Source organism: Pelodiscus sinensis, chromosome 3 (genome assembly GCF_052426305.1).
Source record: "Pelodiscus sinensis isolate ZL-2025 chromosome 3, ASM5242630v1, whole genome shotgun sequence".
NCBI lineage: Eukaryota > Metazoa > Chordata > Testudines > Trionychidae > Pelodiscus > Pelodiscus sinensis.
This window is the reverse complement of record NC_143054.1, coordinates 74,183,089-74,207,328: the sequence shown is the minus strand read 5'-3', so window position 1 is coordinate 74,207,328 and position 24,240 is coordinate 74,183,089. Positions and strand designations below refer to the sequence as shown.

General features: G+C 40.5%; 1 protein-coding gene across 3 annotated transcripts in view; it reads right to left on the bottom strand.

Moving 5' to 3' along the window:
* GRIK2 (glutamate ionotropic receptor kainate type subunit 2) overlaps window positions 1-24,240 on the bottom strand; it is a 622,020-nt gene that overhangs the window by 401,636 nt on the left and 196,144 nt on the right. For all 3 annotated transcript variants that reach the window (XM_075923935.2, XM_089777200.1, XM_089777199.1), the window contains exons 3-4: window positions 6,274-6,441; window positions 143-400 (exon numbers count right to left, since the gene is read on the bottom strand). In XM_075923935.2, the coding sequence (XP_075780050.1) occupies window positions 143-400; window positions 6,274-6,441 (426 nt within the window). The remainder of the gene's footprint in view (window positions 1-142; window positions 401-6,273; window positions 6,442-24,240) is intronic.

The window sequence follows — 24,240 nt, the reverse complement described above, 5'->3', positions numbered from 1 at the left end:
GTTACATGTTATACACCAGTTCTGACAGAATTACCTGTGCTTCGGTTAAAACTACTACTGATCACTGAAAAGGAAAAAATGTAACAAATAGCAAAGCATACACATAAATAGATATGTTCATAGTTCAATGAGTTAGCCTTACCAGTGCTGTCATCATAAACAACTGTGACGGTTTTCCACTTGAAAAACTGCACAAGGTCAAGGATGGCACGACTGAGAGAGGAGAAATCTGGGTAGAGGCTGACATAGAATGAGTCCTTGTTGTCTGAAACTTGATGTTTCCAGCGGGTCTGTATATGTGGAACTCCCAGTGCATTGCAGATGGATTGCACAGCATTAGCTGAAGAGCTATGAGAAGGTCCAAAGATAGCGGCCACCCCAAGGGAGAGCTGATCACAGGCTAAAGAAGAGACAGAAGTCTGTCAGTTGTGAGATGCTAAGGAGCTCCCTTCCGTTTTCTAGTTTAACACATTTATTTACACCAATATTTTTCTTAAAATAATGACAAAATTGAACTACAGCTTTAATTATTTATTGTGATTTGATAAACAATACTTAACACAGATACGGCACATAGCTACTTTTAGTCAAAACTCTCACTAATGTCAACAGAAGTTACCAAGGCTCAGCTCCAGCACACCTTTTCGAAAACAGGAGAGGAGAAATCAAAGTCTAATGCAGCTTATAGCAAGTATAGAACAACAGTGCCTTTAAACCCAAGCTTTAGAAATTCTTCCCCTCCTCAGTTTACCCAGACTACTTCCCTAGAGAACCCAATTACACAGTGGATGTCAACCTATTCAGACAACGTAATGTTAAGCAGATATTGACTTATGTTAAAGTGCACTTTGGGATATATTGTTCAGAGAGGTACAGATTGAACCCATCTAGTCCAGCACCTTTGGAACCTGACCAGTTTTGAACCAGAGAATTTTCTGAACCACAGGAAGTCAATATTGTCTAGTAGCATTGCCAACACTTCCACTGCTTACTGGGCTCTTAGAAGTCATTTAGAGGTAAACTAGAGCTAAATAACAACACAGAACACTGAGAGTCAGGACTGGTGGCTGTAAACAAACTTCATGGGACTGTGGGAATCTTGGCCACTCCCATGATAAGTGGACATTCAGGTAACTAAAATCATGCTGGATCACGGATGCTGCCAAACCAGACAGAATGTGCCAGACTAGAGAGGTTCAACTTGTATATATTGTCAGAGTACAGGGAGGAGGTGGTCAATATTTCTCTTTAGGGAGTTTAATTGTTGAGATTCATTAAATAATTAAATCAATGTGCATTGTTAACATCCTGACAGAATATTTGGAAATATTCCTGTTTTGGCCATGCATTTGTGAAATAGACCAGGATTGGTGTTTTAAATTGAATTGGTCAGCTAAGTTAAATGGTCAGAAAAAGATCTCTTAGCCCGAATAAAGGAATGAGACATAAAAGATTATTACTGTTACAAAGTCAATACTGCTGACTGCCAATGAAGCAAGCAGTAGAAATTCGCATATCACTCTTTTCACTAATTTAAAATTAATAATTCTTGTGTGTTTAAAAAGTGGAAAGGTCCTGATTGTGTACTGAGAATTGGGCAGGAACATTACTGCAGAGCTCTGATTACTTTAATGGGGTTTTATGTAAGCATAGGGACAAACCCACAAGACTGTCAGTGCAAGATTGGGGTCTAAAGTGACTACATTTTCCTACAAAATGTAATTCACTATTGCACTTCAATTTCTACTCATACCGCCCTCCCTACGTTTGTAGTCCACAAGCTTTATGCAAAGGCAGTAAATGGGATCTATAACAACAGTGATAGGTACCAGATGGCTTTTCAATGGGCTTTTTTTAAATGTTTCTGAGATTTTCAGAATGTGATTTAATATAGTACTTTCTATAAGAAGCATACCATTTTTTTCTAATGTATTGAGGGAGATTGGGATTGCATTTTCGTAATTCTTTCTCCAAACATTCTGGGGATATTGTGATTTTTCCTGGGGTTACTCTTCTGTATGGTATCTTTAAAAACTCATTAATCTCTCATCTGAAGTTGACTCCAAGAGGCTGTGTGATTAAGAAGTAAAAAGACTATATTTTTATGTGATGTCTGCTTGCTTAGTAATGGGCATACTCATGAACCATGTAACTAACTAGTCAAATACATAAACTCAGTTGTTAAAAGCTTGCTTTGCAGCCATCATACTAAATATAGCATTTTATGCTAAACTTTAGCCTTTGATTTTTTACTAAGAAACCTTTCAGTACAAAAGAGGTTGTGAAATGTGTGAAAGTGCTGTGGATTCATGAATTCGTGAACTATCAGAGTGCCAAGATTTTACATAAAGTTTAATACAGGTTGGACTTCCCTTGTCTGGTACCCTTGGGACCTAAGTGGTCCCGAACAACGGAGTTTGCTGGATGAGGGGAGGTCAAGGCTCCCTTCCCAGCCATGGGTTCTGCTTCTGGGTAGGGCTGCATGCCCTGCCATCTGCCGCTGCCTCCAATCCTCCACCGTGCTATGCCTGTCCGGGATGACATCCCCTCACTGTGCCAGCCCCAGACAAGGTAAGCCTTGTTGCCTCCAGCCCTAGCCAGGACTGCACACCACTCCCCCTACAAGGCAGGCCCCGGCTGTGCACCCAGCTGACTTCAGTCCTGGCTGGGATTATGCTCCTGCACTGTCAGCCCTGACAGAGGCTGTACTCCTGACCGCCAGCCCCACTACCTCCAACTCACTGCAGCTGCGCTCCTTGCCACCAGCTCTGGCCAAGGCTGTGCTCTTCACCACACTGGCCCTGCTGGGGCTGGGTTTCCCACTGACAGCTCAGCCCAGGCTGTGCTTTTGAACCTGGGCAGCCAGGCCTCTTTAGTCCAACAATATTCATGGTCCATGGATGTTGCTGGACCAGAGAGTCCCAGATTTTAGAAGTGCAACCTTCACAGTCTTGTTAAGTGTAAATAAAGTGGTGCTTTCTCATTCTGTGGCTCAAAAGGGACATAGGCACATACCTGTACATATATGCAAATTGCAGCATAAGAATAAGACGATAGAGAGCATCTTTGGACACAGCCCATATACAAATTACTTAGCTGCTCTAGGAAAATAATTCAGACTCAGAAAATTTATATTTTCTGTCCTATTTCTTCCTTGCTTGCGGAGGTGAATAAGGAGAGGCAGAGTATTCCACTAGAGACCCGTGCATATAGCAAGTTATTTCCCACACCCCATTCGCCAGCTAATTCAATAGAACATGATTAACTTTAAAAATTAACCATATTAATTACAGTTGTAATTGTACTGTTAAACAATAATAGAATACCAATTTAAATGTTTTAAATGTTTTTTATATTTTCAGATACAGGTTGGATCTCTCTGATCCGGCACCCTGGGGACGTGAGAGGTCCCAAGCCAGTCCCAGCCTCATAGCAGCTTGTGGGCTCTGGCCCCACTTCTGTGGGATGCTCAGGGTTCTGGCCCTGACCCTGCGTTGTCTTGGGCTGTCACCAGCCTGTTCCTGTACCGCTGGGGGCTGCCCCTACCCAGTCCCAGTGCTGCAGGCTGCTGATTCCAGCTCCAGCCCCACTTCTCCTGCCCCAGCTACTGCCCCATCTTTCCCCAGCTCCTGCCCCATCTTGTTGCTTCAGCTCAGTCCTTCCTTAATTGCCCTTCTGCCACTAGGCTATCAGTGGTAGGCAACCTATAATTTCCATGTGGCCCATCAAGGTAATTTGTGTCATGAGACATTTTGCTGACATTGACCATCTGCAGGCACGGCTCTTCTATGCTCCCAGTGTCCGCGGTTTGCTGTTCCCAGCCAATGGGAGCTGCAAGAAGTGGTAACCAGCACATCCTTGTGGCACATTCACCTGCAGCTACTGCCCCTGAACCTCCCATTGGCCAAAAGGAGAACTGCAGCCACTAGGAGCTGTGGGGGCCCGTGCCTGCAGACAGTCAATGTCAGCAAAATGTTTCAAGGCCTGCCAGCAGATTACCCTGATGGCCTGCAGGTGGCTCATGGGTGCAGATTGTGCACTAATAGTTCGGCGTTCATTATCCCTCACACATATGCCTTGACACATTTCTTCTCATCACCATTTGCATTAAATTAGAAACTTCTGATAAAATCTGATTAGCTGACCACTGCACCTGAGATCTTTCCACCATTCCAACTACTTTGTTAATCAAAAACGTATGTAATTTCCTCTCTGATGGAGAAAAAAATGCATTTGCATAGGAAGCGAGCGAACACAAGCTTGAATCTAACACCTCTGTGTTTTAGGAATAAAAGACCACAAAAACAAATCTCAGAACACAGCAGGACTTCTCTCTTTTATATTACTATGTATGGTAACACAGCGGTATATTTTGTATGAGGTATGGCAATGCAAAGGTACAGAAAGTATGGTAACAAGGTCGAAGCTATCCAGAACTCACAATCATGGCAATCGGTTTAAATTAAAAAATAATCCATTTAACCAAAGTTTGGAGGCTATGATAAAGCTATTTGCCAATGTTTTTAAGCACAGGCTTAAATTATAAACCGGTGTTTACGTGCCATTAACTTCAATATGACTTAAGCATCTGCTTAAATGCTTTGCCAAAAAGGGATGAACTTTAAAAATGTGATCAAATGCTTGAATTGAATTGGAGGCTGAGCACACAGGAAGACGTTATAGAGATCCTTGTGATTCATAGACTCACTATTCACAATTTCACATATTCACTGGTCTCTTCTATCCCCAAATCCCACCCCTTCCTGCCACTGCCTTGCCCTGTTCTCTCCACTGCACCCCATTCCCCAGCCTTGGGGGAAGGGGCATGGTCTTGGGGAAGACTATTGTGAGGAGGCGGCAGTGGTTAGACCCCTCCCTCTGCACTCACTGTGGCGGTTTGGGAGCTGCAGGGAACTCACTACAGGGGCCAGGAGCTATGAGGAATTCACTGTAGGGACCAAGATCCACATGAAAACAGAGTACTTGCTTCGCTTCCTCCTGCCGCCAGTCTTCACACATTTCACCATTCATAGTAATGTCAGGAATGCAGCCACCACAAATGGCGAGGGTTTATTGCATTCGTTACAAATTCTGTACTATCACAAAATTCAGAACTTCAGATTCTGAGCTTCCTAAATCAAAGGGGTTGGCTCAAATTTATCTCTAATGTTAACAAATACTGAAGACACCAGCTGGGTTCTCACTGCAGCATGTGTTTACCCCATTGTGATTCATTTAGGGTAGGCACTTCAAAGCCTCTGTGTTAGCAAGGCTCAAGCAAGTATGCTAAAAATAACTATGCGGACACTGTGGCATCAGCAGAGGTAGCTAGGTCTGAGCTCAGGTGGCTAGTGTGAATATCCACCAGTGCTGCAACATCCATGTTGAGCATGCTAGCATAAGTCTGTCTAGCTGGGCTGGAAGGCTCACTCTCACTTCCAGTTGTAATGCAGACATACCTGTAGCTGCCTCAAATGAAGTTTGGTTTGTGGTGTCAATTGAATCAGTTCATAACACTACCTACAAAACATGAACTTTGGGTTCACAAGGTTTAGCATAGACCGGAAGCATCATGTTCTGCTAAATATATGCACCCAATTCTGGGAGACATGGGTGGACGGCCTGGTCTTGTGAGTTACTGAGCACCCTCATCTTCCACTGACTTCATAAAAAGTTGAGGGCATACAGTGCCTTGGTGGATTGGGTGCAAAGCAGCCATTCAGTTTCCAAGGTTGCTAGTCTCAGAAGGTATGGCTACATATGCAGATACCCATGGCTGGTCCATGCCAGCTGACTCAGGCTCATAGAGCTCAGGTTGTGTAGCTCTTTAATTGCATTGCAAACTTCAGAGTTTGGGCAACATACCAACTATAGGACCCAACTAAGTGGGAAGGTCCCAGAGCTAAGGCTATATGCCAAGCCCAAAAGTCAACAGTACAATTATACAATCCTGCGTCCTGCGTCAGCCGTACAGGACTGCTTCAGGTATCTAATTGCAGTGTAGACATACCCTTAAATCACTTTGCCTCATAATTGAGTCTAAATATATAACAAAATAATAGCCTTTGGGAGGGCAGGGGAAGCAATGCGGAAATGTAATAAATCTGTTACCTATAAAGGACATTTTTTAAAGCTTTTCTTTGATGTCATCTCTGCATGTCTTAACCTTGTACAGTATCATTTCTGAATAGTTTACTGACAGGCATTTATTCAGATGGGTGAGCCAAGTGAGTTTAGCTGCTGACATAAAAGTTTAAATATGCAAAACATCACCTTTCTTCGATGCTTCAAAACTGTCATAGAGATTTATCTTTTGGGTGTCATATGTTAATGTGGTGTTTGGCAGAAGAGTTCTATTTCTGTTGATTGTGTTCACAGCAAATCTGAAGGCCAGTTCCTCTGCTCCCATTGGGCCAGATTCCACACATTCAAAAATACCCCCTGGTAATGAGAGAAAGAGAGAGAGGACAACCAGTCAGCCAAAACAACACAGTCAATGTTTCAAGATTCCAGTTCAGTATTACACACTGAAATTAATGGGAATTTCTCAGTATTTGCCCTAGTGGGCCTGATAGTTAGCCTACTGAAATAAATAGAAAGGTCCCCATAACTTCAGAGAGCTTTGGATCACATCCTAAATGCACAATATTCACACATATTTCACCAATAATTTAAATGATCAAGTTTTCTTAACTTTTCTGCAATATATATAGGGTGACCATATTTTCCTGCTGAATATGGGACACCTGGTAAAATTCAGATTCAAATGAGTTCATTGGTGATAAATCAGAAGTTTTCAAGACAAACATTCAAATTAATATCAAGTTGACTGAACCTGTGTTAAAAAGAAATATTGAATTAAATTTTTAAATTAAATTAATGGAGATTGCCTATCTCCTAGAACTGGAAGGGACCTTGAAGGTCATTGAGTCTAGTCCCCTGCCTTCACAGCAGGACCAAGTACCATCCCTGACAAACTTTTGCCCCAAATCCCTAAGTGGCCTCCACAAGGATTGAACTCACAACCCTGGATTTACCATGCCAATGCTCAAACCACTGAGCTATCCCTCCCCCTCAATGCTGTTTATCTTTAAAGCATTAGGGTCTACATAGGGAGAGGAGACACACACTCCTGTATGGTCATTCAGTAGGATGACCAGCCATGCTGACCCTCCCCATCTGATGCTTTCCACCCTGCATGCCTGGCTGAGTCTCTGGAATGGACCTGACTCTCCTGGTAACTGACACTGTCTTCCTGAGGCACCACACATGGGGGTAGGAGGGGCATGCAGGATCACATACCCCTCTCTCCAGATTTCAGCTGGAGTTCGCATCAGAATATAGCCAGCAGCAGCCTGAGAAGGGACAGTAGCTGCTTCCAGCCACAAGAGAGGATGGGGGAAGAATAACCTTTCCTGAGTCTCTTCAGAGCTCATCTCCCCTTCCCCCACACTAGCTGAAAGCAGCTTGCCCCTTCCTGTCCTAACAGTACTGAAAGGCAGACAGCACATCCAGGCTTCTGCTGGCCACCAACATAATCCAGCAGTCCTCTGTCCTCTGGCTACTGCTTGAGTAGGAAGGGATTAAGCTCTAAGGATGTATTGTGCACTAAGGTCCAGGGAATCTTACTGCAGTGGCTTGAGCAAACTGGGTTTGAGAGATGCTCAGCAGTAGACGGTACCAAGAAGATGGATCCACTTCACACTCCTGGAGAGCAGAACCCAGGGTGGTGGATGGGCAGATGCCTAGGGGTCTGCTGTGATGCCTACAGGTTCAGGGTGGGAACAGGCTGGAAATCACTTTCCCACACACACTCTAGAGCAGGGGTTCCCAACCTTTTTCGGTCCCCGTACCCTCTTGGCTTTTAGTAAACCTTCTCATATCCCCTATTCAATATGAAAGGAAATAAATTCTAGACTCTAGAATCCACAATTTTTTCACTAATACTACTATTTTAGGAATATTTCAATTAGGATAATCTAGTTATTTACCAAATATTCCCCATACCCCCTTGAAAAGCTTCTTGTACCCCCTGAGGGTACACATACCCCAGGTTGGGAACCCCTGCTCTAGAGCTTAGCTGAGGGGTGGAGAGGCATCTCCATGCCAGTAATGCACAGCACTTTGAAATGTACAGGACTCAGCTGCTCCTAGCTAGCACCCCAGGCTGGAGGGTCTTAGACTTTCCCAGGGCAGCGGCTCAGCCAGAGGCAGTGGGGAAAGGAAAGGGATTGCCAGCCAGTCTGTTAGTGAACTCAGTGCTCCAGTGGGGCCTGAATCTCTGCACAGTACTGTGAGTGGATGCACCCCACTGGGGGGAATATGAGTGTGCAGCTGGACTGATGTCGAAGCAGCAAAGTTGGGAGAAGACAGTGAAAGGGGAAGCACATAAAGGGTCAGTAGGTGGGCAGAACAGGCATCATGTACTGACCACTGCCTGGCACTTTCCTGCATTCATTAGTCAGTGCCAGCCAGAACTGTCCCTTTAAAAATCAGACATCTGGTCACTCTTTTCTGCCTAAATAATACTCAACACTCAAAATAAAACAGAAGGGAAGAATTCATGAATATTCCTACTGGTGACAATTTTGAAGGGATCCCCAGCAGCCCCGCCATCTACAAATCCAACTGCTGCACAAAAAATCCCCAAACCAAAACCAAACCAAACCAAACACACACAACAAACCCCCTCCCCCTCCAAACAAAACAACAAAGAAGTCCACTATACCCTAGGTCCTTTACACAGCTCTGATAGAATAAAGAGCCAGTGACAGTGGAGGGAGAGGAGGGAGTCAGAAGCTGCGTTAAGAATAAAGCCAGTGTAGGAAGATTCTCCAGGTGAGTGACTGTTGCCAGAATGGCTCTATGCCATTTCACATGCAGCCTATGGAGGAGGCATGATCAAAGAGCACAGTGCTTCAGGTAATGCCATCTGGTGACAGCCTGCAAGGAGTCACAGCAGCCCCAAGGTTGCTTTTATCTATGCTGGGGGCTAGTGAGGACAAGAATGTGGAGGCTGTAAAAGCAACTTAAATGCATCTTTATCCCTGTACCAGCAACAAACCCTCAGGAGCATTCTGTCCCTTCTTTCCTAAAAGGCACCCCAGCGAATTTACCTATCTACTTAGCACAGTTTCCTAACACTTATAATAAGATGCAGTCTATTCCCTCTTCCAGACACACATGCCAGATAGTTTTAGTATGAGGTGACTCTGAGGATCTGACATCCAACACAGTGGAAAAAAATCACTTGTGAATCAATGTGTTCATAACTCCAAGGTTTTCCAAAAGGGGCAGTTTCCAGGGCAGTCACTTGCTATCTGATAACTGGAGGACAGCCAAGGGCCACTCTGTCTGGGATCAATAACTACAAGCCAAGTTTTATTTCAGTGCAACAGACATTTTTATCCCTCTTTTTGTAATAGCTTATGCCTGTTGTGGTTTTTCCCCCCTAAACTGATATTGCTACCTGGCTCTTTATTATCCAAGAATTTCTCAATACAACAGTCTGCAGTTTCATAGCAGGAAGCTACTGAAAAAGCACAGATGTAGAGGAGCTGAGTCAGACTGAACATTTGCTAACTACAACAAACTTAGAAACAAGATGATTAAAGAGCAGATTAGACAGTCCAACCCTTTCAGAAAAGAAAGAAAACACTTACAAAACAACAGAGACTAGTCTATTTATTGTTTTTTTAAGTTTGTCCTGTTACAGACTAACTCCGCTACACCTTTGAAGCAAGAAAAGAATGGGTATTTAGCTAGCACCTCACCACTTTCCTCCATTACATATTATTAATCACAAAAAAGGTTTTTAGTTTTACAACCACCTTACCACTTTCAGCCTCTTTCTCACAACAGGTTGGAGAACAGGTGTTAATTTTTTTCCCCTCTGCAGATGATACTTTAAAATCCTAACCAGAACCCTGGGAATAGATGCTCAAACAATTTTAACTTAAAAATATAAGTGTTGCATAATGAGGAGAGACATGGCAAATGGCTATTTAAATGTTAACAATTTAAAATTCAAAGGAAGGCATAAGTGGGAGAAGCAGATGCTCAATTATAGCTAGATATGTTCAGAAATGATAAAAATTAGAACTGCAAGGAAGGCACATATAAAAGATAAATAATACTACATGAGATACACATGAGATAAAAATACTAACTACAAAAGGGAAGAACTTGGATAATATACAATCTTTTAGAGATACAGCATAAAACTGTAAAGGCAATTGGAATACAAAATGATTAGAGAATATTAAAAATGATCACTTGAAAATATTACAACATAAAGATTGAAGACAACCTAAAATCCTGGGGAGTAATGAAGTTATGCTGTATTTAGTAGAATGTGATTAGATAGACAGCCTTCTGTATTGATGGCATTTAGAGGCTTAAAGTGTGGAAACATTAAAAGTCAGACTGTGGTGTGTAGGAGGATTCTATTTTGATTTCAGGAGACTATGAAAAATATCTTTGCAACAGAAAGTCTAAGATTACTGAATACAATTGATAAATATCATTACTAACTGTCAAGAAAGTGAAAGGAGTTTTCCCGAATAAGATCAGGATAAAAAATAGATTCTATAAACTTTGTAAAGGAAACTGAAAAATTGTTACTCAAAAACATAGATAGCAAGCAAACTGCAACAGTTATTTAATGTAAGATTATACCCTAGATGACAATGCATTCATATCAACAACAGACAAATCTAATACAATATCTGGTGGCATTTTTTCTGATTTTTACATTGGAAGATTTAAAAAAAAATGATGTTGATCTTAGACCTGTTATAATGTTTTCTCACACATTCTTATGTATTTCTGTGTTCTCTTTATGCTGTCTCCATAATATACAATCTTTTAGAGATACAGCATAAAACTCACCCCAGGAATGGAGGAACTAACATGGATTTTGGCCACATCTAAGTACTCCCAGTTCATGGCTGTGACCAGTTCCCCTGACTGCCCCTACATTAAAACTCAGTTCTGCCAAAGTGAAGGCACCACCCAGAATCTACACATAACTGCACATAGTGCCATATAAAAGCTCAATATTATTGTTATTACTACACTTTGTGGCTCTGTACCTCCACTCACCATATGATATCTTGGCTTATCCCTGATATGCCTCTTGACCAGGACTTACAGAGGGGGCTTTGCAGGGCACTATAAGGCGCCTTGCATAATCCTGTACCAGAGGAAATTCTCCTCTGCCATTTCCAATTCCAGGGTTCTAAAGGCTCCACAGCAATTTTAATGGGCTGTAGCAGAGTAAATGTGTTTAGAGATTCTCTCTACCCACCTTAATCCACTGTGAGCAGAAGAATGCTATGTAGTCACAGTTAAACCTGACAGTCATGAGCACAGGTTGCTTGGTAATAATACCAACAGTTTGTGTATCTAATACCCTTTGTAATACTCTCCATCAGAGGTTCTCAAAACATTTTTAAACACAGAAATTAAGCTTCCCAGTACACCTCTGAGGAAACTGATTTTATTGCACAAACATATTTCTTTCTTACTGACTTTTTTTTTTTTTTTTTTTTGCAGCAACATAATTTTGATTGTGGCCATAATATTACTTAAACCAATTGTGAAAACACCAAAGGTTATAGTATCATAAACGGAAAGGACTTTAAAAATTAGAAGTTTTGGTTCCCAGTCAAACAAGACTCCCTTGGCTTTTTTCTGGGACTACTGGTTTTATTTTTTCCCTCTGTTAATAAAAAAGAAAAACATCTTCTAGGACCTAAGAGTATTATTTAGCAGCAGTGAACTCTCCCACAAAAGACACTCAACATCAGATATTTAAAGCCATTTTAGGAAAGCTGTGATGATTGTGTTGTTTGTGTTCACTACAAAATGTTTCAAATAACGGGGAAACATAAATGTGTTTGCCAGAGATACCGTGCAAAGCCTTATCAGCTTTGAAATAAAATATCAACTCATCCTTCTTCAGACAATGTGTGTTTAATCAAACCTATTGATGAATGGTTTTACAGAGTTTATGAAAACGCAATATACTTTCCTGCATATGCCCTGAAATCAAGGCAATGTCTCTGATAAAATTCCAACAGTGAGGTAACAATACAGAGTGTTAAGAATAATGATGACTATACATTTATTGTACCTTTGAGATTTGGATTATTCTGCATGGGAGGGTTTGTTTTCTTTCTTTCTTTCTTTCTAAATAAGAACCTGTTCTCAGAAAGTTAGCAGCAGCTGGAGCTGGGCTGGGGATTGAACTCAGGAATGAAATGACATGGTGCTAGACTAAAGTTCCAGTTCTTCAATGAGTCCCATGTGAACACAATGGTCTGCCCACACAGAGCTTATTGTAGTTCTGGGCTCCTCATTTGTAAATAAACCCTTGTGGCATGTTTTACATGTTTGGGGTCAGATCCAGGGACTTAGACATTGCAGCTATATAAAGTGGGCATCATCACTTTTTGATAGATTTTACAGGGGATACGGTTTTGGCTGGAAGCCTCTGAGTGTGCAGGGTTGTCAACTTTCTAATCACACAAAACCCTTGCCCCATCTCTGCCCCTTCTCTGAGGCCCAGGTCCTGTTTGGCCCTTCTATGAGGCTCTGCCCTCCTCCTTTCATACCCCCTTCCTCCATTGCCCCCCCCCCCCCCAACTCACTTTCATAAGGCTGGAGCAGAGAGTTGGTGTGCAGACTCTTCTGGGGCAGGGCCACAGATGAGGGACTGGTGGTACCAGAGGGGGCTATGGGCTGGGGACAAAGGGGTTGGAGGATGGCTTCCAGACAAAGGTGTGAGCATTAGGGTGTGCCATGTATGAGGGGTTTGGGATGCAGGAGGGTGCTGAGGGATGGGGCAGGAGTGTTAGGGTGAGAGAGGAGGTGAGGGGTTTGAGCTCTGGGAGGGAGTTTGTGTGTGGGCGGGGAGGGGAATTCAGGGCTGCACAAGGGGTTGAGGTGCAGGAGGCAGTTTGGGGTGTGGTCTCTGTCTGGGCTGAACTTACCTCAGGCAGCTCCTAGTCAGTAACACAGTGGCACTCCCTGCCTGGCCTGGCTCTGCATGGCTCCCAGAAGTGGGAGATGCCCAGCTCCTAGGTGGACAGGCCAGGGGTTCACTACATGCAGCCCATGTCCTCATATACTAGCTCTGCAGCTCCTCTTGCCTGTTCATTTTGGCCAATGTGAGTATAGTGCTGGTGCTCAGGGTAGGGATAACATGCTGAACCTTCATGGCTTCCTCGATACCTAGGGACCTCAGAGACATGTTGCTACTTCCAGGAGCCATGCAGAGCTAGGGTAGGTAGGAAGCTTGCCTTAGCCCCATTGCACTTCTAGCAAGACTTTTAGCTGGTTGGTTTGCGGTGCTGACCAGAGTCATAAGGATCCCTTTTCGACTGGGCCTTTAGGGCCAAAACTGGACACCTAGCAACCCTATGAATATGCCAATCAGATAGGGGCCCATATATATGGAGAAGTGATTATATTTCCCTGTTCATGTATGCTGCTGGATCTTACATGGGCAGTAAGTGTTCAGATGTTTAGAGGAATGTAGTAATAAGCATTCCCATTACTAGAGATAGAAATATAAGCGCTAAGGGGACTTTCACAGCAACAAAATAAGTACTGAGTGAATTTAGGAACTTACCAAGGCTATATCCATACTACAGAGTTTTTACGGGATATCGGAAACTCTGCCACACCCAAGGACCGCATCCGCTTTTTTGGAACAGTTTCCAAAAAAGCAGGCATATTCTTTTGGAAGTCCTGTATTCCTCATTTTATGAGGAATAGGGGATCTTCCAAAAGAGGAGGCTTTTCCCACATTTGCCTCATCTACATAGGACCAAATGTGGGAAAAGCCTCTTCCGAAAAATAAAAATAGCGGTTTGCAATTTGCATATCTTTTTCCAGAAAAAGAATGCAGTGTAGACATAGCCTGAGTTAGGCAGAAAGCAAAGGTAGTTTCATGGATCACAGTGGGACCTAAATCCAGGTCACAGGCACCTATGTCTGGGGTTCAAGTATTTTTGTGGATCTGGAATTCAGTTATTCTTATTGTTGTTGATTTGCTCCAATGAATAATTACAAAATAACATTTCCTGAAGTCAATTTAAAAAGAGTGAGTCTACTGACTGGATCCTGGAGGACATATCACCAATCATACTACACTACATATAAAAGCGAAAGCAAAATATAAAATAAGGTTTGGCTCCAATTTTCAGCTGCTCTCAGTTATAACAAAGGATATTGGCTTCCAAAGCTTGTTATATTATAACATTGAGCTATGTTACTCCCTCCCCAGCAGACACCTCATTTCTACTATAGTTGTGCCTTGTATTCAAGATAGCTTTATTTATAATCAAAATGAGAGCATGCACACACTCTCAGATAAGCAGAAGGAAAAGTCATAAATCTTGCCATTGATATGTGGACAAACAGCCAAACTATGGCCTATCTTTCTCTAACAGCTTGAGAGATGTAGGTGTGAGGGTTTGTCTTATTTCTAACACAGCATATGAACCAGAAAACATCAGCACCATCACCCTGACGCTAGCAACAATGCATGTAAAGGAAATAGCAGAAGTTCCATCAAACATGCATCACTGAGAACATTTAACAGGAGCTGGAAAATGTCTGTTTAGTGTTTGGGTCACATCAAGGGGATCACACTTGGTTTCTTCACTATATTCTGTTAAAACATCAGACAATATATCAAGGGTGAGGTGTTAACATGTGCCTTATAACAAAAACACTTACTAACTGTTATGTCTCATCTGCTACTTAACCTGTTATCTTAATTCAGTTAGGTGTGGTTTCATTTGCACTGATCAGCAAGTGACTGACAGCTCTGTTAAGAAAGTCTTTGAAGACATCATTATCTGTAATGCCAACCAGAACAGCACAGCTGACTATTCAGGAATAAGGTTTTTTCTGACTCTCACATCCTTTAAAATTTTTTACCACATAGGTCAGTATTGAAAAATCACCCTTAGGACAAGTTCAACTACACATCCAGCTATTTTGTGTAGGAAACTACAGGAAAACCCCAGGCCTCAGAAGACTGAGCCATCCATAATAATCTGTTGAGTTGTTGCTCCACTCATCTGAAGAAGTGGGTTGTGCCCATGAAAGCTCATGATAGTACATAAAATTGTGTTAGTCTCTAAAGGTATGTCTACATAACAACGTTATTTCAAAATAGCTAGCATTATTTCAAAATAACTTAGTTTGTGTCTACTCAACAGGCAGTTATTTCAAAATAATGTCAAAATACTGTCAAGGTGGAGCACTTATTACTCCGACTCGCACTATATGAAGAGTAAAGGAAGTCAGAGGAAGAATGCTGTGTAGATGCTCTCAATTTCGAAATACAGGCAGTCCCCGACTTACGCGGATCTGACTTATGTCGGATCCGCAGTTACGAACGGGGCTGCCCCGGAGTACACGGACTGCGGGACCTCGCGGTCCCGCCACCCGTGTACTCTGGGCGAGAAAAGCTGCTCCGCGTCTCCCTGGGTTGCCCCGCTGCTGGCTTCCCCGAGGCTTTGCAAAGCCACGGGGGGGGCTCAGGCAGCGGGGCAGCCCAGCTGCGCCTGGGCTGCTCCGCTGCCGGCTTCCCCGAGGCTTTGCAACCCTGGAGCAACCCAGCAGCACTACTGGAGCAACCCAGCAGCACCCCAGCTGCTCTGCCCCAGGCGTCCTGATTTAGCCGCTGCTGAAACTGACCAGCGCTGACTACAAGAAGCCCGAGGCAGAGTTGCTCTGCCCCGGGCTTCCTGGAATCAGCTGCTGATCAATTTCAGCAGCAGCTGACTTGGGGACGCTTGGGGTTCTTAAGTTGATTCTGTATGTAAGTCAGAACTGGCGGTCAGTTTCAGCAGCGGCTGAATCTGGACGCCAGTTCCGACTTACATGCAGATTCAACTTAAGAACAAACCTACAGTCCCTATCTTGTACGTAACCCAGGGACTGCCTGTAAGCTGTGCAATTGACATAGTTCAATTTGCATAGCTTATTTCGAGTTAAGCCCTGCTGTGTAGACATACCCTAAGATGCTACAGGACCACTTATTTTCTTTAAAAAATTACATAACATGGCTACCTTTCTGAGACTTTTAGATTATACAGAAGTTCTTAGCTGTACAAGATGTCCAGATAAATGATGTGCCAAGAAATACCAGGTTACAGAATTCCTTTCAACTTTCTTGCAGCTTGGGGTGTTTGAAACAGATAATTCTCAAAAAGTTTGAGAGTAACTGTTGCCCACTTGAAATGACTGACACAACAAGTTAGCTCCCTATGCTGCTGTGTGCCACTGGAAAAAAGCCGCTGAACCAGCTTAAGTGGTATTAAAACAAAAGCATTTCCTTTGTGCTTTCAGCATAATCCAAAGTTTGCTTCTATGATAAAAAAGGTACAGTGCTAGAGTAGTTAAAAGGTATCTTCTAATTTGTGCCCTCTGAAAAACTGAACTTTAAACACGTGACAGAAGGTTCATCACCTCACATTATAATATGAGACACTCATTAAACATGAGTCTCTTGGGTGTATGTCTACACTGCAGAGTTTTTCCGGAAAAATGGCTGTTTTTCTGGAAAAACTACACTTATGTCCACACTGCAATTGTATTCTTTCTACAGAAAGTTGAAAGAACACAGGGGTTTTTCCAACAGTGGTAAACGTCTTTCTATGAGGAAAGCCTTTTTCTGAAAGAGCTCTTTCGAAAAAAGGCATGTGTGGACAGGGAAGAGGGTTTTGGTTTTTTTTTTGAAAGAAGAAGCCTCCAGGAAAAAGCACAGGTGCCCTAGTAGCCACTGTGTCCATAGTAATCACAACTTAAATGTGAGATAGTGTCCAATCAGTGTGGATGCTATCTTTCGAAAAAGCAGATTGCTTTTTCAATGTGCTTTTTCTTTGTGGACGCTTTCTTTCAAAAGAAGTTTTTCTGGAAGATCTCTTCTGGAAAAGCTTCTTCCGAAAGAAGCCTGCAGTCTAGATATAGCCTGTATTAGAGATCTACTAGTAATCTTATTATAATTATGAAATGATTATGTAATACCCTTGACCTCAGTGGAGTTGCATCAGGGAACATATGTGGTAACAATTTCTCATTACTAACTATGTCTTGAAGAACTGAGCTAATTCTTGAATATAATTGGTTGGAATTTTTTCAAATATTAAACATTTTGAGGAAAAAATTGCACAAAAAGTATTTGCTGTTTCTGACCAGGTCTACTTTCAACACTGTATTCTTACTGTCTGCTCGTTTACTTATTTTTACTTTCAGCAAGGAAGTTAAATGTCATCCTCTAGAAATACTTTCCTAAATATTGTAACAGAACTTATCTTGTCACACAAAACCTGTCTGCAATGCTTCTCAAATACAAAGACAAACAAAAAAGCCCAATGTTTTGAGAAGTGAGGGCATTTTTAAAAAAAAAAAAGCCTCCAGCAAACTTGGATAAATATTCTGTTTAAAAACTTATTCTGATAATATAATATTTTCTTGACTTCCAACTTTTTTCCTCTCAAAAGCATCTGAAGGTATTTACATAAAAATGAGATCTTTGCTGTATAAGAATTCATCTACTTATTTTTTTTATTTCTCGCCTCCACTCAGTATCCTGTGTTTGGGTCACTATAATCATTTTAGCATCTAATTGTGAAGTTACAAACATAAAATTATGATTCTGAAAAACAGAATAAAGCTCTCAGAATAGAAGAGCTCTTGAACAGAGATCCTGTTTCATGTACAGTAAATAATTTAGATGAAGGGAAAATCAGGCAAGTTGAAAAAAAATGAACAGGTTATAAGCCACACACAAGCTGAAATGTCTTTGCAGAGACTATTTTACCTAAGTTTTGCAAAAGACTCTTTGGGGGCTTCAACCACTTTACTGCCATGAAAGAAGCCTATTAAATACTGCTCTTCTCCTGTTTTTAATAATTCACCATATAAAATCAAGCACAATATCATTCAGGTGGTTAGAAGAGCAATGGGGTAAAGGTTCAATAGTAAATTATTAATTAATAAACAGCACAGTGGACAACAGTGCAATATTAATATTCCCAGCAATTCTAGTTTCTGCTACAACCTCTTTACTTTCCTGCAGCTTAAATGGACTGTAATTCCCCCAATGCAAGAACAGAGTCAGATAGCTGCCTAGGCTCCATTTACAAGCTCCTGTGTGGGAAGGCCATAGCAGATGCCATTGCACTACAATGATTCTGCATTGTGCAGCTGCCCATTAGCAGTTTGTCTTCCAATGCCTTAATCTAGACTACTATAACTCTAGGGCAATCCAGACTCACTCCATTTCAGACCCAACAGAAGAGCAGAATCGGGAGCCTGCAAAGATGGATTAAAACCCTTCCTATGAGTAACAAGTTCTGAGCCATGCATAAAATCACATTTCTCTTTTCAATTACATGAAATAAATCACTGCTCAAGTAAACCACAAAAGATATTGCATTAAAGAAAATGTTCCGGCCTCACTGTTTATCTGGATGATCTTGAAGACTGAAACTCAAGGAAATTGAATAGTACAAACTGCAAGGTCATGCATTTAAAGTCTAATCATAAGAGTCACTGCTACAAGCTGAGGGGCTCAAGAATTCTTTAAAGAGAGAAAGTTGGGTGTGTGGGTCGATCACAGGACTAGACTTTGAGCCACAAATGTAATCCTAGGATGAATCAGGTGACGTATTTCCAGTAGAGAGAGAAGAGCATTAAAAGCATTATATGAGGCAATACCTCATCTGGAATACTGTGTACAGTTCTGGTCACCCATGTTCAGAAAAGATTAATTTAAACTGGAAAAAGAGCAGAGAAGAGCTGCTAGAATGTGCAAGGGAATGGAGGACCTATCTTTTGAAAAGAGACAGCAAGAGTTGGATTTGTTCAATCTAGAAAAAGAAGACTGTTGTCTATCAATACATCCAGAGGTAAACACCAGGGCGGGGAAAGAGCTATTTATGATAAATTACATGAACAAATGGCTATAAAAATGGCTATAAACTACCATGAACAAATACAGATTGGAAATTAGACGGTTTCCAATCAGCAGATATGTGATTCTCTGGAATAGCCTGACAATTGTTTCTGAGAGAGAGATGGACATATTTCTGAGTACAGTTTTATGATAGTGTTGTTTGAGGTGTGGGGAGCAAAGCTCAGCAAGTCTGGGGATCACTTCTGATTTATGTTCCTAAGAGCTCATGCTTCATGACTTCACCTTAGATACCTAGAGAAGTCAGGAAGGCAGACCCCTCGATGTAGTCTGTTTTTTTAATTTTTGCCTTCTTTCTCTGATGCATCAGAGAAGTTCATGGTTGGAATAAAACAATGATGAGAGTGGATCAGTCCTCTGAGATGACGCATGGCATTCTCTGTCTCAGGTGCTTGGCTGGCTGGTTCTTGCTCACATAATCAGAGTCTAACCAATAGCAATAGATAGGAACAGGAAAGAATTTTTCCCTTGTGTCAGATTGAAAGAGGGAGTTGTGTTCCTCTGCAGTATCTAGTTATGAGTCACTTGCCAGGATTAACTGAGTATTTGACCTTGGAAATTGTTCCAGTGGTTAACTACTTTCACTGCTAAAAAAATGTTTGCCTTATTTTGTGAGCTAAAGGGATCTTAGCATAAATGAGAATATGGATTTATATGTTTTTAAATTTTACCATTAATCTTCATAGTGTTACTAGCTGTAATTTGAAGGTCAGGAAGAAAAGAATGTGAACTTGTAACACTATTTTGATATATGGAATATATATGCAAAATAGCACTGTTGATTTTAATTTTACTTCCATATATTGTTTTTTTCAGTCAAGTTGCCGACAGTACATGATCACAGATGGCTGATGGAATAAGAACATCTAAACATATGCATCCATATTGTGTAAAATATGTTATTCACAAGTTTCTTTCCCACATTAAAGATACTTATAATTTTCTCTGCCACACTAAGCATTTTATTAAGCAGCATGTTTGATTATAGTAATTAAATTGCCATCTTTCCTGAATGCCAGCATCTTTCATGACCATTGTACACAAAGGCAAACAAAAGCTCTAAATGAAGATTCTTAAAAGCCCAATTCCACACAATTTAGCTAAATTTGCTTTTCATTTTCTTAGCTGTTAAAATATTACAACAAAACATATTCCATGGCATCTCTGGTTCCACCTGGAAAACATGAATTTGAACAAACGGTGAAACTTCAAGAAGAAAATAATTTCAACCTCTGGTGAAAAAATCCGCTTTTACTATTTGAGGAATTTTTTAAGTGAATTTAATATGCTTGTGAAAGTATGAGACAAGACTAGAGACTATGACAATATCCACTAGAGAACTGACACAGTGCACATTTTTTTACACTCTTCCCTGTTAATGTGCCTTGAAATTAATATGTTGTGGATTATTTTATTTGGCTTAACAAGATCTTCATGAGAACATAAACATACTAAAACATTGACCAAAATCTACTTCTCCAGCTTTTCCTTCATAATTACTGTTAAAAACTAGTTTATTAGCTTTACAAAAGTAGTTTTTATTTCAGGAAAATCGGTACCTATACTTTTGAAAGGCTTGTTGGAGTGCAGGTTCAGGATTCTAAAGCACAGAAATTGAAGAAGCTGTATATGTAGACAATGAAGGAAGAGAACCTGAAGTGGAATGGACACTGCTAACAGTTTGTATCCAATTTCAGAAGTATCCAATTTATTACCGATAAGCTCACAAAATAATAATAGCTATACTTAATTTGACTTTAGCCTTTTTAATGTGATTTCATAATTGTAAAATCATGCGGTAAAAGAATCAGAAAGGAAAGCAAAAAAATGGGAGCAGATTCTCATTTATATGAAGGCCCCTTTTTTACTGCTTTCACAAGATATAAGTTACATTCGAGGAAGTGTTTTTACCCACAAAAGCTTATGACCAAATAATCTGTACGTCTACACTTGCAACCTAGTTCGAACTAGGGATGCAAATGTAGGTGACCAAAATTGCTAATGAATTGGGGATTTAAATATCCCGCACTTCGTTAGCATGATCTTGCCAGCACATTACTCTCCTCAACAGCTGTTTCGAAAGTGAAAGTGTGCGCCGGGACGCATTAGTTCAAACCAAACCCTTTGGTTCGAACTAACGTTACTCCTCATTTTTAAGGTGGCAAAGGACTGCTCATTGTTTGTTAAGGTATAGAAGATTTAGTAGAAATAAGAATCAGGCCACTGAAATAGAAACCAATCTGCAGCTAAGAAATTTGGTAATGATATGTAGCATATGGCTGAATTAAAAGTAACTCCACCTTTAAATTAAATGATCTGATAAAGCCCATTCCTACTCCCACTTAAGTCAATGGAAAGCTCTCTCGTGGATTTCAACAGGAGGTAAACTGCATCCTTATTCATGCTACCAAAGACATGAGAAGCCAAGTCAATAATTAGAGTGAAAGTGCTGGAGGTCAATGAGCACTATTTGTTTTGTTTAGTTAATAGTGACAATTACTTTATAAAGTAGGGTGGGAGTGGTCAGGATCAACAAATTCTTACATGGAACTTTTTATGGTATACTACAGAGATGTAATAAAATTATTTTCTGATGTGAATAATTTGTAATAATAAAAAGCCCATCCAGGAACAAGAATCTATGTTACAGTAGCCCCAAACTACTATAATGCTTATCATGGAAAGTATTCCATTCCATTCTTAAGATTAACCTCTTACTATGGCCATTGCCATTAAAAGTACTATTGCTCAGTTTGGGAGTGAAACTCACTTCAGTGCAAAAACATCAGTAAAAGAAGAGTAGTAGTCCATTTGCACCCATTCCTATCATCAAAGTCACCTATCCAGCAACTCAATTGCAAGATCTCATCTGAGAATAGCATAGTTAAGCTACTACAAGCATCTTCTAAACCCCCCACTTCTTATACCTCCAATGATATCTCTCTAATAACTAATTTGCACAACTTGTTAGAAGCTTGTCTGCTGCGGCCTTGCATTCCAAGGAAGGCTCTTTCTGGGATTACTCTGACGGACTGTCTGCTACTGAACTAACAAAATACCACAAATTCTTACTCATTCAGTATGTTAAGCCTCTACAAAGAGAATCACACAGTTTAAATGACAACAATAGAGTAGCAACTGAGATTTGCACTAGCTTGATAACTAAACATTGAAATATTCTAAAACCACTGTGTTTTCTCAAGTGTTCATATTAAAGCAAAAGAAAATAAGAATAATTTAAATAAAGAAAGAAAAAGGAACAAGAACATTGTTTGCATCTCACAAGAAGTCCTAACTGAAAAAGATCCTCAAGGCTAAAAGGTTTGTTCTGTGGTTGGGGAGAAAAACAACTATATTGTGCTTAAAATATCTTTTTCTTCTATTAAAATAATCCTTCTTCTAAATTCAAAGAACAATTTAAAATTATATCATCATGAGCCTTAATTCTTTGAATTAATAAAAATAGTTCTTTACAACCTTGATGTGCAAGAAGTTGTTGTAATTATTCTTTATTTTGAGGATTCATCCCTCTGATGTTTGGCAGTGATTTTTTTCTTTCATAGTCATACCAGATGGAAGATGGAACATTATTTGTACACAGCAAAAAAATGACAGATGAAGGGGACAACAAAAATAGTTTTGTTTTCAACAATGACAGCACTCTAAATGAAGATAGAATAACACTCTAGATATTTGGGTACACATTTTGACAATTGCTTAAAACTGCCAATTGCATAAAAAGGTTGTTCAACACTTATCCAGGTTTCATTGTATAAAGATGTTTTTCCATCCAGTTTAGTTCAAGCAGTAAGTATTTACTATTAGCATTCCTGAGTAGAAAGTTGGTTTCCACCACTCATATTATGCTAAAGACCCAAGCCAAACAATGTATTTAATGAACATATGAAAATTTAACAAAAGTGACTTAGAGAAATTTCTCTTTGTAAAAGCATATGATTAAAGAAATATTTTGATAATGTTACATTTAAATTCCATGGGTCATTAAGCACAACTATTTGATTTAGCTTAATTTCTAAACAAGAGCATTTCTCTATAAGTCTATATGGTCGGACAATGGTACCAAATGGTATAATGGTCATTAACTAGCTAAATATATAAAATGTGTCTACACACTGGTATTTGATGCTTTGTATTTCATTGCAGCTGAGCCAGGCAGTCCTCATTTGCCAACACTATACAAAGAAATAGTATGATATTTAATAACGTGTAGATGATTAAAGAGTGATTTCCTTTGGGCTGTGTCCAGACTCAGGTTTTTTTTAAAAAAAAGTAGCCTTTTTTCGAAAAAACTTCACCTGCGTCTAGACTGCAGCCGCGTTCTTTCGAAATTAAATTGAAAGAATGTGGCTTTTCTTTCGACGGCGGTAAACCTCATTTCACGAGGAAGAACGCCTTTTTTCGAAAGTGCTCTTTCGAAAAAAGGCATTCTTGAATGCCAACAGGGCTTTTTAGAAAGAGAGCATTCTGACTCACTCGCTGCTTTCTTTCGAAAAAGCAGCTTGCTTTTTGAAAGTACTGCTTGCAGTCTAGATGCTCTTTTTTGAAAGAGGCTTTTTCAAAAGATACTTTCGAAAAAGCCTCTTTCGAAAGAGGCTTGCAGTCTAGACATAGCCTTGATGTATATGGCATAGAAATAGGATGTTGTTAATTATTTGTATCACAGTAGTACTTAGATGCCCAAATGAGGTCAGATTCTTGTTGATCAAGACACTGTTTTGTACATGGTCAGAGGCAGCTCCTGACATGAAAAATACGCAAAGGTTGAGGATGGGAAACAAAGAGACATAGAAAGGTAAAGTAACTTGTCCAAGGTTACACCAAGTGTTACCAGCATAAGTAAGTAAGCAGAAAAGGCTAGATAAGAATGCAAGACACCAGAGTCCCAGTTCAGTTCCCTACAAATTGGACCACACTGCATCTGCACATCAGATTTATTAAAAAAAAAAAAAGTCAATGAAACAGCTGCCACAATTTTTTTTTCAGTTTAACCCTGAAAGCTTTTAATGTCTTTGCTAATGATGACACTACACATGCAAAGACTATAAATAACTATAAATTTTCACCCACCAAGGAGGCCGAGATGATACAGAGGGTTAGTAATGGCATATTTCACCTCTCTTTCCTAGGTCATTCTTTTTCAATTTCAAACCCATCCAGTTCAGTAATGAGCAAGAGTTATCCCATAATTGCTGTTAAGTGGCATATATTTGGCTTATGCC